The sequence below is a fragment of the Pleurodeles waltl genome, chromosome 2_2 (assembly GCF_031143425.1).
Source record: "Pleurodeles waltl isolate 20211129_DDA chromosome 2_2, aPleWal1.hap1.20221129, whole genome shotgun sequence".
Classification (NCBI taxonomy): Eukaryota; Metazoa; Chordata; class Amphibia; order Caudata; family Salamandridae; genus Pleurodeles; species Pleurodeles waltl.
Genome location: NC_090439.1, coordinates 996,156,869 through 996,169,661, shown reverse-complemented (window position 1 = coordinate 996,169,661; position 12,793 = coordinate 996,156,869). Strand labels below are relative to the sequence as shown.

The following is a 12,793-nucleotide window of genomic DNA, read 5'->3' as shown; positions in this document are numbered from 1 at the left end:
AGTGTGTTCCTTTGGTTATAATACAGGAAGTGGTTGTGTAACTGGCTCATGAAAAACATCCTGGTATGTCATACATGGAAAGATTTATTAGATCATGTTTTTGGTGGGCAGGTTTAGAGAGGATGGCGGACAGAGTTGTAAGGGAGCATGGAGTTTGTGATTACAGTGAGAAAATACTGAATTACACCTGCACCGTTGAAACTCGTTTTTTTCCATGGCCCTAAGTTCTAACACGTTAGGAGCAAAGCCATTGTCTGTGTCTGTTGCAACTCTGAGGAACTCATTCTCTACCCCTATTCATATGGAAACCAATCTGATGAAAATTAGGAAAGCCTTGAAATATTGGTTTTACCCTTACTAATCCTCTTGTCAACGGTTCAACAGTGACTTTAGGGGGCTATTCAAAAGTGTAAAGTTACCACAAAGTTCCGACCCCTTGGAAAAAGGGTCAAAGTCAAATTTACAAGGGTCAAGTTACTACTGCCAAAAAGGAGAATTAAGTCCAGGACCACACATGGTCAACCACTGATTCTGCAACATCCTCTTATAGAAAATATGATGGTAGGTACTTAAAGTAAAACCCCAAAGGAAATAATGTATTTTCTATCATGTTTATTTTTGTATTTACTTTGCAACATTCCATCAACAGTACAATAACATCTTCCTGCTTGGTTTTTGGGACTATGCCCAACAGGCACTGTCGGGCAGTTGTCTTGAGTTCAATATGTGTGACTATCAGTTGCTTGGTCACTCCAGAGCATGGCATTCTAAGGTTCTAGCCGGGTTAATATGTAATATAGCAGGCATCAAATAGGTGCAGTGGAGGTAGCTGAAGTATGCCAGTTTAAAGCGCATATTAGTCGCCATCTCCTGCACTTGTGCACAAGCTGTTGCCCACGCTGTATCTGTCAGTGGGGATGACAGATCTTCATCCGAGGCCCATCTAGCTTGTAGTGTGGTCAGGGATCTATCGTTTTTTAGTGCTGCATAGAGTTGTGACACTAATCTCTTTCCCCTTCCAGTAGTATTTCCAGGGTTGCAGAAGGGGCTAGTGTCTCCAGGAAGTTTGTTCACACATCCAGAGCTGTGCTCACCAGCTTAGCAAACTGTAGGAACTGCCCCAGACCAATCCCAAACACCTTGTGGGCCTCCTTGAACATTATGAACTTTGTCCCCGGGTAGAGGTCGCCCAGTTCAAGATATCCCCCATCTGCCCAGGCTGCTAATGACATTGTTTCCTGTATGCACGTAAACAGTTGTAGGCTGTCTATCAAAAGTGCTCTGTTGAAGGGTGGCCGTTTCATCACTCTCTTAACTGCTGCTTCCCAGACTGAGGCTGCTTTCTTTTATCAGTCGAGTTGTGTCAGTGGGCTTTTGAGCTCTACTCATCAGGTAGCTCGATAGGGCATCATCTGGGAGTGTGTCTTTCATTAGCGTGGCTTCCCAGTGTGGGTCCCCAGAACACCACTTCGCTGCCTGCTGTAATTGTGCAACAATGTAGTAGAACTCCAGGTCCGGAAGTCCTAGGCCCCCATCCACTCAATCCAACTTCAGTACTGGTTGGCCTACTCTACTTCTCTTGGCTGCCCAAACCAGGAGAGTTAGCAACCCATGCATCTTCCTGAGTACAGGCCGGTCAAAGGGGTACATTGAATTCTGCAACATATATAAGCAGCATGGTAGAAGAACCATTTTTGCCAGCGCCACACTGCCCATCACTGAGAGCAAGAGGGACATCCAAAACTGTATAGAGGCTCTAAGCCAGTGCAGTTGCTTAGCCAAATTGGGTGCATAATGTGCTGGTGCTGCCGTCGAGGTAACCTAGAACCCCAAGTATCTAATGGTTGCACTGTCCCATTGAAGGCCCAGATCAGGCATCTGCCATTGCTCCACTCCAGCAAATAATGTTAAGTAAAATTAGGTCATTTAAAATAGTTACAGATAGAAATAATTGAAAACAAAATCTAAAAATTAAAGAATTTCTATTTTAGCACCTTTTCGTAAAAAATAATGTAACACGTTGAAATAAAACACAGCCAAATTACTTTTATTTAATTCTGAGGTTTTAATAATTATTAATACATAATACAAAATATTTGTTATTTTTTTGCTGGGAATTATTTATTGAAACATCTACAATTTTTTTTATTTAATACATTTAAAAATAATTAAATATCTAATTAAAAATGAAGTGATATAGCATTTTTTTAAATTTGTTCTACACTTAAAATAAATAGTTTAATAATATTTTATAAAGTGCAATTTGTGACTAGGCCCCACAGTTTGCAATATCTAGACTTATAACTACCAAAAATACAGTTCAATTGTCTTTGTGGATAATAATGAGAAGTGGCAGGGTAGACGTTTCAAGGTGTAGAAGGGAGGTGACTCCTGGAAAGTTTGAGGGCTAGAAGAGTAGTGGACGGCTGCAAGTCCCCTACTGATTGGTTCAGCAGGCGGATGTGCTGAGTGTTGTAGCCTTGTATCTATCACTAGACTGTCAAGGATAGTTAAAGGCGGGGTGAGGGGCTGGGGTGGTAAGCCAGATGTCTGTGATAAAAAATGGTATCAAGTTGATTAGTGATGATGTTAGCAAAGTCTGCTTCATACATGACTGTAGCATGGGCAATAATTTGCATAAGGGGGAGTACATATTTAGTATAGCAGAGGGACGACAAATGTATTAGATGTGTCTGAGTGGAGTGCAGGTTTACGCAGGCATGTGATTGTACACACAGATGTGGAAGATAGGCACATAATTTCACTCTAGTGGAGTGTTGTGGTCTGGCTGGGAGGCAGTAGGCCCTTGTGAGGCCTTGTTACTTTTGAGTAGGAGATGCTTTGCCAGCCCTTGCCTGATGACCCATGGGCAAAGAGTTTGAGTGGCCATCGGAAGTAGGGATAGCTGGGATGGGATTGGCTGGAGCAACAGTGTGCAGTAAGTAACATGATGCCTTCTAGGGTTTTCTGGGAGCAGGCCAAGCCTCTAATTAGCTAATTTTGTCCTTTCAGGAAGAAAGGGCATTGGGCTGTGTTCACGTGGAGGAGTGATGCATGGAAGATCACGACTTGAGAGCCACGGGTCTTCTGAGGTATTCTGGCAGTCAGCCTACCTCTGATTGATGATTTTGTGTTTGCTGATGATAGAAAGAAGGGGCATATGGCTGGGATTGACTCAAGCAGTGGTGCACATTGTCCTCTCGGGCACTGAGGTAGTCTTAACGTATTGTGTATTTATCAAACCTCACATTCCTGGGTGCACATCGAATGTGTACTACATCTGTGGCAACAGTATTGTACTGAATACTGGCTCACCCTCACACCACCTGCCTTGCGGTAAGCCTTTACTGCTCAATCAGAATTACTGCAAGAGCCATAGGGGCTTCTGAGGCAAAGTTTCCATCACAGACTAAGGGCCTGATTTAGAATTTGGCGGATGGGTGACTCCTTCATAAACATGACAGCTATCCTGTACACTGTATTACGATTCCCATAGGATACATTGGGATCATAATACGGCAGACAGGATATCCAGTATGTTTGTGACAGAGTAACCCGTCCACCAAACTCTAAATCAGGCCCTAAGTACAGAGTGTCCTTAGTGGGGGAACACCTGCAATCTCACCTCAATGTTGCCAGATTGTTCATATGATTGCAGAGAATTGGGAAAATTCTGAAGTCCTATCTGAGAACATTCACTCACAGAGCTTCCGGAGGAAGAGAGCTCTTCAACGTGCAAATCCTGGGTCCATCAGATGGTATTTAACTTGAATTCACTGAGACACTCTAAAACATTTTTCTAAAACCATGTTGCCTTTTCCAGATCACCCAGCTGAATCATCTGAAATGATACGGGTAAAGTTAGCCATTTAAGGAAAGTGAGCCTTAGTTAAACATGATGACCCAAAAAACTATGGAGCACAAGAGTAAAAATATCAGCTACAGTGAACTTTGAAGCCCTTACACTCTGCAGACTACATCACAGATGCGAAAAGGAGAATGTGACCTGCAATTGTGCATGTCTTAAGACCCATATATCAAAAGAAGTTCAAAGGAGTGTAACTGTTATGAGTGCCCCCCACAAGCATATCCATATAAGTAGACATTATAAGGTTTCCTATTACTAATCTCAATGGTACACTATTTTGTGACTACCAAAGCATTGCTACCAGCCTGCTGGGAGTTTAACCTTTGCCCTGCATATGTGTGGGCATGCAGAGGTCCTTGCCAGTCTAGGCATTCGGAAATGGCTAGGTTACATGCTAGTAGTCTTTTATTACTCCTGGAGGTGGTTCACCTCATGAAGTAAGGAAGGGGACGAGCAAGCTGACCTCGGAGGTAATTGTATTCTTGACTGGTTTTCTTTGGAATTTAGCGCTAATGCACATTACATTAAAGCACTGGGAGTGGGGATCATCTGTTAAGGTCGAAGTACTAAGAATGATTCTTTGCGATCTATATAGCATTATGTACTCTCCAAGCAGTCAATGACCTGCTGTGCAAGGCCACAATCACACATGCAACACGATCGGGCAACTGTAGGGCCTATGCCGTATTGGGAGCCTACATGAAAGCCTTCATATTATAACCAGCACAGGAATTTCTGGAATGAATTGCTGAGACATACGGTGACAAGTGTGTCCTGCAAGACAACCCACTGACCACAATATCTTAGACTACATCACTAAGTGAAAGTAAAAACTATACGGCACCTAATGAAGCGCTTATGAAACACATTCAAACAAGTGAACTCAGCCACAAATAAGAATACAAAGCAGAAATAAAATAATATTCCGATGTACTGTGAAGACATTCGGAGTGACCAGAAACCAACTCCTCATCCTTGAGCTGTCAGCGTAGGCTAGAAAATGAGAGGGATTCTTGACATTTTAGAAGGCTGTACACAAGGAAAACCTAATTTGAGGATGACAATGGTCACGTTTCTTCGGCTTATATTTGCAAATAGATTTTCAAGAAAAATACTTTTCTGAAGGAAATTATTTAACGGGGAGCAAATGGTATGTATATAAATGGCTACTTTATTGTGTAAAACTTAAAAAAGTTGTCAACGGCAAAAATACCTAATGGACATTGCAAACACTGCATGCATGAACCAGTAATTTCAGTTTGATTACATTTTAATTACCAATGCTGTCATTTTTTATCTATTTATAATTATCCGAGTACTGTATTGACATTGACTGGCTATATACATCAAAATATTTTGGGACACCATGTACGACGTACAGAAAAACAGCATCCTTACTGACATATTGATGGGTGGAGAGATTTGAAAGGCCCCAGTATACAGCAACTTGAGCCTAGAGCTGCTAAAACAGAAACCTGGATGTTCTAAGTTTTCAATCTCTATTCGACATTGCACAAAATATAGTCTACAGAACCATAAAATGTAAACTCCTGAGCACCAATAGCAGCAAAGTGGTTTGAGCATATTTAAGTTATTTTTATTTACATTTCAGAAATGTGCCTCAGTGACGCCTCAGGTTCTTTGCTCCAGTACCTTGTGGCAAGTCTTCGCTTTAGTGGGATGTTTGAAAGCACAGACATATTAAGGTCACAAATCTGCCTGGTCAAGAGACAAAAACAGAATGCACAGCTTTTTTTCTTTCTTGCCCCTTTCACTTCTGATGCAGCATAGAACACTTAAAAACGCATAAGCATCCTCCCAAAGCAGCCCACGCGTGCGAAGGACCATACAGGCCTAGGACCATACAGGCATACTTCCATTAGTTTGAGATAAATCTTTTTATCCTTTGAAGATGAAGCGTACGCAGCTTAATGGCTTCTTAGTCCGCATTGCTGCTTTAAATACTAAGGGTCATATTTGTGGAAAAGTGGTTTATCATTCATGATGCATCGCTTTTCTAGTGCCCCACTGCGTCCCCAAAACGACACAATGTGTGCGCCGTAATCATGGCAGTCGTGTCCACATTAGCGTCATAATTTACGGCGCTAATGTGGCACTTTGCTGGATTAGTGCCAAAATAATGCAGCAAAGCACAGGGAGGTCCATTGTTTTCAATGGGAGCGTCATCTTAGCAGGCATTAATAATGACGCTAAAAATGCCGCAGTGAAATCTATTAAACTTCACTGCCCTATTTTTCTGGGCCTCCCTATGGGGGAACGCCTCCCTTGCATACATTATGCCTGCCGCAGGCATAATGTGGCGGAAGGGTTTTCAAAGTGGTGCCGTGCTTGCATTGCGCCACTTTGTAAATATGGTGCGTGGGAAATGCCACCTTAACGCCACATTTGCGTCAAAAAAATTACTCAAATGTGGCGCAAGATGGCACTAGGGGCATCATAAATATGCCCCAAAGGTTTTAAAAGCATCTTACAAAATTCCCTCTGTAGCAGAGATTGCATTATGCGCTGTGCTTTTGTTTCAAAGGCCTGTCCCCATAACACAACTTACAGGGCCGGTGATGTTTTCTTATTACAAAAAATTCACAGCTTAAATACTTTGAAAATATATATGAAGGCATAACAGAAAATGTGCATTGTTTAAAGTAGGCTAAACCAAAAATACAGTAGGCAAAACAAGTAGGACATAAATACCAAGAGCCCTGAAAGAGGAAAGTTGTCAGTTTGTAAAGCAAGTCGATTAGTAGTACTGCTTCAATGTATGTAATCCACGTAAACAGCACATTTTGCTCCCCAATAAGCATACCGAGTGATGGGTCACTCTTACTGTTTTAAATATTTACATATTTACAACACTGTTGAAAATACACTTATTCAGGCAACTGAAATACCTTCACTTTTGTATATTAAGAAGTTTTCGCTCAGTTAAAAATTTAGAAAATTGAACTGACAAGATGTTGAAGGCATGGGGGTCCTGTCTGTCACCTTTCATTTCCCCATCAAATTTAATAAATCAAGTACTTCATTTCCGAGTAGATGAGAGGAAACAAAACCGAGCAGGCCTTGTAGAGAACAGCACCACTTTTGTAAAAGGCTCGTGGTTTTGTCGGCCATGGTTCTGACTTAAAGCAGAAATACACAGCATACAATGCAACAGCGAAGAAATGTCCAATCAGCGCCAATGGTTTAGGAGACAACCTACAAGGGAACACAAACAGAACAATTATTCAACAAAAATGTGTTTCGTTCAATTGCTGTTCCATTTTAAATGCATGCACTGTCCTATAAGTATGGATCCCCCAGATTTGCACGGGGCCCTAGATAACACTCACAACTGATAGTTGGGACTCCACAGTAAAATGTCCCTCTTTTTTAACTCAAATATTTTAGTGAAATTTCAAAAAGATAGGACAGGTAACAACAGACACCGAGTGAGTGTCAACATGAATAGTACCTCCACTGCCCCTTCCCGCAGGACCTCCCAACAGACCGGTTTGTCATCTTCTCAGCTGCACATACATGCCTGTATATAATGTCCGTCCCTGGGTGGCCCTCTCCCATAACCCTCCCCCGAGTGCGCACAGACAGGGTCAATTGTGGTACACAGATCATCACTTTACATGAAGATTTACAAGTACCCTAAGCTTAGGCGGAGTGAAGCGTTGATGGTGCACTCTGGATAAATCCTGAATTAGCAGAGATCAAATTGTCCCTTTAATATTCATTGTGGTGACAGGTACATCTCACCTCACGCCCACTGCCGTTGTCTCTAACAGTTAACTCTTACCAGCCAGTGTGCCCATTGCGCAGTGGTCCCCTGAGTCAGGAATGTATCACAAATCCTGCTGGTCCACTAAGGAAGATATTTAGAAAATTATCAGGGGAAGCCAGAGTGGCAGTCTGCATAGGTCACACCCTTCATTACTTAAAGTGTCCTACCCATAAGACCAAAGACAGCCTATGGGTGTTGAGTTCCCCTTATCTATTGTTTTATTCACTTGGGAGTCAAAGACCAGCTTATTGTCAAATATAACCCCCAAATTCTTCTTAGTATCTGCTGGGATGGGGAGCTGACCACATGTCAGAGGGCACCACACACAGGACCATATGGAACTCTGTGTCCCGAACACTAAAATCTCAGTTTTTTCAACATTTAGCTTAAGGCAAGTTTCATGCATCCAAAAACCAATATTCACCATTCATCCCTTAAACCTTTCAGCAACAGCCTCAATATCATCAGTTCCTGAAACACTAATCAGAGTATTGTCAGCATACGACTGTACTTGAAAGCCAAAAACACCACACCAGGGATGCTAAAGGAGTCACATAGATGTTAAATAATGTAGGGCTTAATGAAGCCCACATGGAAGCCGAAAATGGGTGGGGCTGTAAAATTGCCAGAACTGACTATATGAGTTCTATTGGTAAGAAAATAACTCAATACTTTTAGTGCGGAGTCCCTTACCCTCAGAGGGTGCAACCTATGCAGCATGCAAGTTGGGGACACCGCGTCAAATGCTGCTGACAGATTAAGCATCAGCAGGATGGCGGTTCCACTCTGGTCCACTTGAGTCTGAATAAGATCTGTCGGAACCACCAAGGCCGAATCCGTACTGTGTTCACTATGGAAACCATTTTGAGACACATCTAAGATATTCCGTGTGGAAGAGAATTCCAATAAAGTCTGGTTCATATGGTTGTCATAAAGTTTTGTCTGGGTAGGAAAGAGTGAAAGGCGTCTTATATTTTTTAGATCATCCACTATGTTAGGCTTTTTCTTTAGAGGGATAACTATAGCCTCTTTCCATAACTGAGGAAAGGCCCCAGACCTGATCACCTGAATGAGAACTGTAAGTAAACATGTAGTAACCAGATCAGTGCAAGTTGGAATCTTGTTGGAGAAGTTGGAGCATTCAAAACATCAGCTATGATGGGCCTCCAAAATTCGATGCTCGATTTAAATAGGTCCATGGGGGACCCCTTCAGTTCCCAGGGCCTTAAAATATGGTTTAGCATTTATGGCATCCACAACAATCTCAAGTGAAAAATTTACGTTTGGTGGAGAGAGCATGGTGACCTCCTACATAGCAGCATCACCATCCACACCAAAAGGTACATGTGGCTAAGGAGCTCCACCTAGCTATTGGCGCTAATATTAGTGCCATGGCCATCTGATGTGTCACATCCTCTTTTGTTGGCATTCACAATTATCCAGGAAACACCAGGATCTTTGTCTTTACAGGCCTTAGTCAGGTTTTGCTAAATATGTTCCTTAACGTCTGTTTTCCATTCCCTAATAGATGACTTATAAGTGGCTCTAGCCCCAATACTATTTTCCAGGGTCCCCGCAGAGTGCGTTAACTCATTCAAAAGTTCTGGGAGAAAGACATAATCTATAATTGTACCCTGTCCCCAGCCTACAAAGTTTGCCCTCTAGCTTCTGCTGTATTCAAGAGGCCGAATTCTAGCAGATATCTTCATAGCCTGTTACCCCTGCTATCTGCTCCCGGTAATTTATTCCCTATCCCAGATAAAAAAGGGGTTAATATGGGTAGTGTTAATTCCAGTTTTGGCTTTGACTCCCGCCCCCCCCAAAAGAGAACATTAAAATCATTAAGCATTAAGGACAGCAAAGGGTCTATTTTTTTAAGGGAGCTAAAATACAAAATAGAGTATTGATGTCTAACTTGTGGTTCTGCATATTGAATGAATTATAAAAATGAATAAGGTAAAAATTAAAAATATTGTGGAGTATAACCAAAAGAACTGGGATTCCCATATATCTGAATGCAATTGGTTCAATTTTGCTGTCTAATGGGGCCTGTCCACTAGTAGATATTATAGATCGTAACGGGGATACTGAAGCTTTGATAACCGTTCTAAACAATATCTTCAGTAGACCACATTTCCTGGAACATCACAATATCATATCTCTCAACAACTGATAACCAATCATTTAGTTGCTTGGACTTCAATCCCGAGATGTTCCAGCATAGCAAATTGGTCACCAATTTTACCATATGTGTAACTAAGCTCATCTGCACCAGTTTGGTTTTCCGAGATCAAAGTTGGTCCTTCATGTCTAAAAGGATTGTAATTCAGGCAGTCTAGTTCATCCAGATTGGCAACCACAGAGTAAAGATTTGAAACTGTAATATGTGCAGATTCTATATGGTTGGGTCTTTGGGCAACAGGAATAGATAGTTGATTAGCAGCAGGTATATGGTGCATATGGAAAAAGCCAAGTGGAATCAGGTCAGTGTCAGAATAAGGATTAATATTTACTGTATTGCTCTGAAGTAGTTAGTGTTCCAGTTATGGAAACTTAAAGGTGATGCCACACATTCACCTCAAAATTGTTTGGTACTAGGGCGATCCTTTCAACCCTTCGAACAAACAGTTTTTTACTATAGTCACTAAGGGAAAGGTTTGTGTTCTTATATAACTAGGAGCTCACTTTGGTTCTTAACTGAGTGGTAGATTCTCCCTCTGTTGCCGGTAAAGGGGGAACGTTAGGCAGAACAACCATGTACAGGCAGCATTCATGGGGGAGACTGAACTGATGAGTAGAACGTGAATTGATTCTACCCTTTAATTCAGGTTGATTTGTTTGTATTTCAGTGTTGCCCATTGTGGCTTCAGGTCAAGCTGTTGTTGCCCACCACTGGCACGCCAAAGTTGAGCTGCTAGCTACCCCCTGGTCTTTACTAGTGTGAGAGGATGTAAGACCTCCTGAAATACTGGAATTTCCACTAGTTGGGGGCACTGTCTCTGCACCATCAGGTTGAACTTGTCTTTCCACCAGGGGAGCTGAGCAAGATTCCACTACTTCCTTAAGTTTACCTGCAAGCGTTTCCCAAGCTGAATTAATGGAGTCTCCCTCTAAGCACTGGGTCGAGATGTCTTGCAGATTTTTCATAAGTAGCTCACTAAGCTCCTGCATGGTTGCTTTTACAAGCCAGATGTTTGGACCTTTTTTATTTTAGCTATGGGGCCACCATCACTACAATTAGTTTTATTCATATAGCTAGATTCTTCCTACCCAGGCTAACATGGTTAGGATTAGACTCTCACTGGTGCAAGTGATAAACGTCTCTCAGCTAGGTCAATCTCCTTCGTAATGACTCCCATAGCCCTAACCAAAAAGGGAAACCAAAGTAGAGTTACAGGGTTTGCTGGTGGTTACGGTACTTGGGAGCCTTCTTTTTCCCATATTGACTGGATTGTTCTAATTGTAGTATGGATAGTATGGAGGCGGATATTGTAGTAGATGTGGGGAACAGATTTATTATAAATACGTCACAAATGCTTCTGTAAATTAATTTCATCTACAAGTGTCTGGCTAGGTAAAAGAGGTCTCAATTTCCACGGTCAAGACGGGGCCTAGCCCAGCCTTGTCTGGGCGCAGACAGGCCCTTCCCTTTGTCCGGTGTTCGTCTGTGCACATAGAGATGGGAGAACAAACTCAGCCCCTGGCGGCAAAACAGAGCAGTGGTGGCTATCCCAATGAAACTCGCAGGTGGCCTCAGAATAGCAGGAAGGAGAGGGCCTCACTGGAGCACATGGAGCGGTAAAGACGTGGCGAGGAGCTGAGGTGACATGGCCCACCCCCTAAAGTCGGGGTTAAAACTTCAGAGATGAAGATGCCCCGGCGAACCACCACCCTCCTCTTCAGACAATAGCTAGAAGAAACCTTCTGCACCATGGGGAGGCACTGGAGCAATTGGGGGCCATAAGACACCAGGGAGGCAGTAGATGACTGCACCAGGCCACAGGAGATCTTGGGCATAGTCTGCCTCATTTAAAGTGGGATGGAAATCCAAAAAGAACCTGATGCTCACAAGGGACAAACCTAGAGGAAAAGCACAGTGGGGCAGAGGGAAACACATTGGGTCGTGCAGCCCTGAAACAACCCTATTTTGCACACTGAAGATCTGGCAGCTTAAGAGGTCCTAAAACAAGAGCAGACATTAGAAGTTAGCCGGCGCCACGCTGGGGACATTGTATGGGACTGACGCCCCCACCTGCAACTGCCACTCTTACGCAGAACCAGTAGAAGACAGCAGAGAAGTGAGCACCTGATGGGACTGAGCCCTGTAGGGGTGATGTGTAGGATGGGGAGCAGCAAAGTAAGCCCTGAATCTCTGGCATTACTTCACAGCAGCAAATGCAGCAGCGTTGCAATCATGCCACTTAATCATGGGCAAGCATGACAAGCAAACAAAAGCCAAAGATACTGGTGCATCAGGCCTGAACCCGTGGTACAGCAGGGCGGTGAATAACCTTCTGTCCCCAGAAATAAGAATGCAACAAACTTAAATAATGGCCATTACACTGGCCTTCTTTGCTTCTACATGGAATCCCCAGTGCATAAAATAGATATAATAGCGTTAGATTTGAAATTACTGTGGGGCAGCCAGAGGAAAATGGCTGACAGATTGTCTAAAATGGAAGAAATGTTTAATAAACTAGCAACACACACAGGCAAGTTACATATGCATGTACAGCCATGACTGAATTCAAAGCAGAGGACCCCGAAGCGAGGGCCAGACTTAATAACATTGGGATAGTAAGCCTACCATATAAAATTGAGGACACTATGGGCCTGATTCCAACTTTGGAGGACGGTGTTAAACCGTCCCAAAAGTGGCGGATATACCACCTACCGTATTACGAGTCCATTATATCCTATGGAACTCGTAATACGGTAGGTGGTATATCCGTCACTTTTGGGACGGTTTAACACCGTCCTCCAAAGTTGGAATCAGGCCCTATGTATTAACATTCCCAGAGAATTGGCTCAACCAATCAGTGACGCAGGGAGGATTATCTTCAATCTTTGCACTGGACAGAACCCACAGAGTACCAGAAAGACCTCCATTGCCAAAAACAGGTAGTAGCAAGGCT

General features: G+C 42.8%; 1 protein-coding gene across 2 annotated transcripts in view; it reads right to left on the bottom strand.

Moving 5' to 3' along the window:
- Window positions 1-5,019: 5,019 nt before the first annotated feature.
- SQLE (squalene epoxidase) overlaps window positions 5,020-12,793 on the bottom strand; it is a 99,409-nt gene continuing 91,635 nt past the window's right edge. For both annotated transcript variants that reach the window (XM_069220732.1, XM_069220731.1), the window contains one exon: window positions 5,020-7,084. In XM_069220732.1, the coding sequence (XP_069076833.1) occupies window positions 6,892-7,084 (193 nt within the window). In that variant the 3' untranslated portion in view covers window positions 5,020-6,891. The remainder of the gene's footprint in view (window positions 7,085-12,793) is intronic.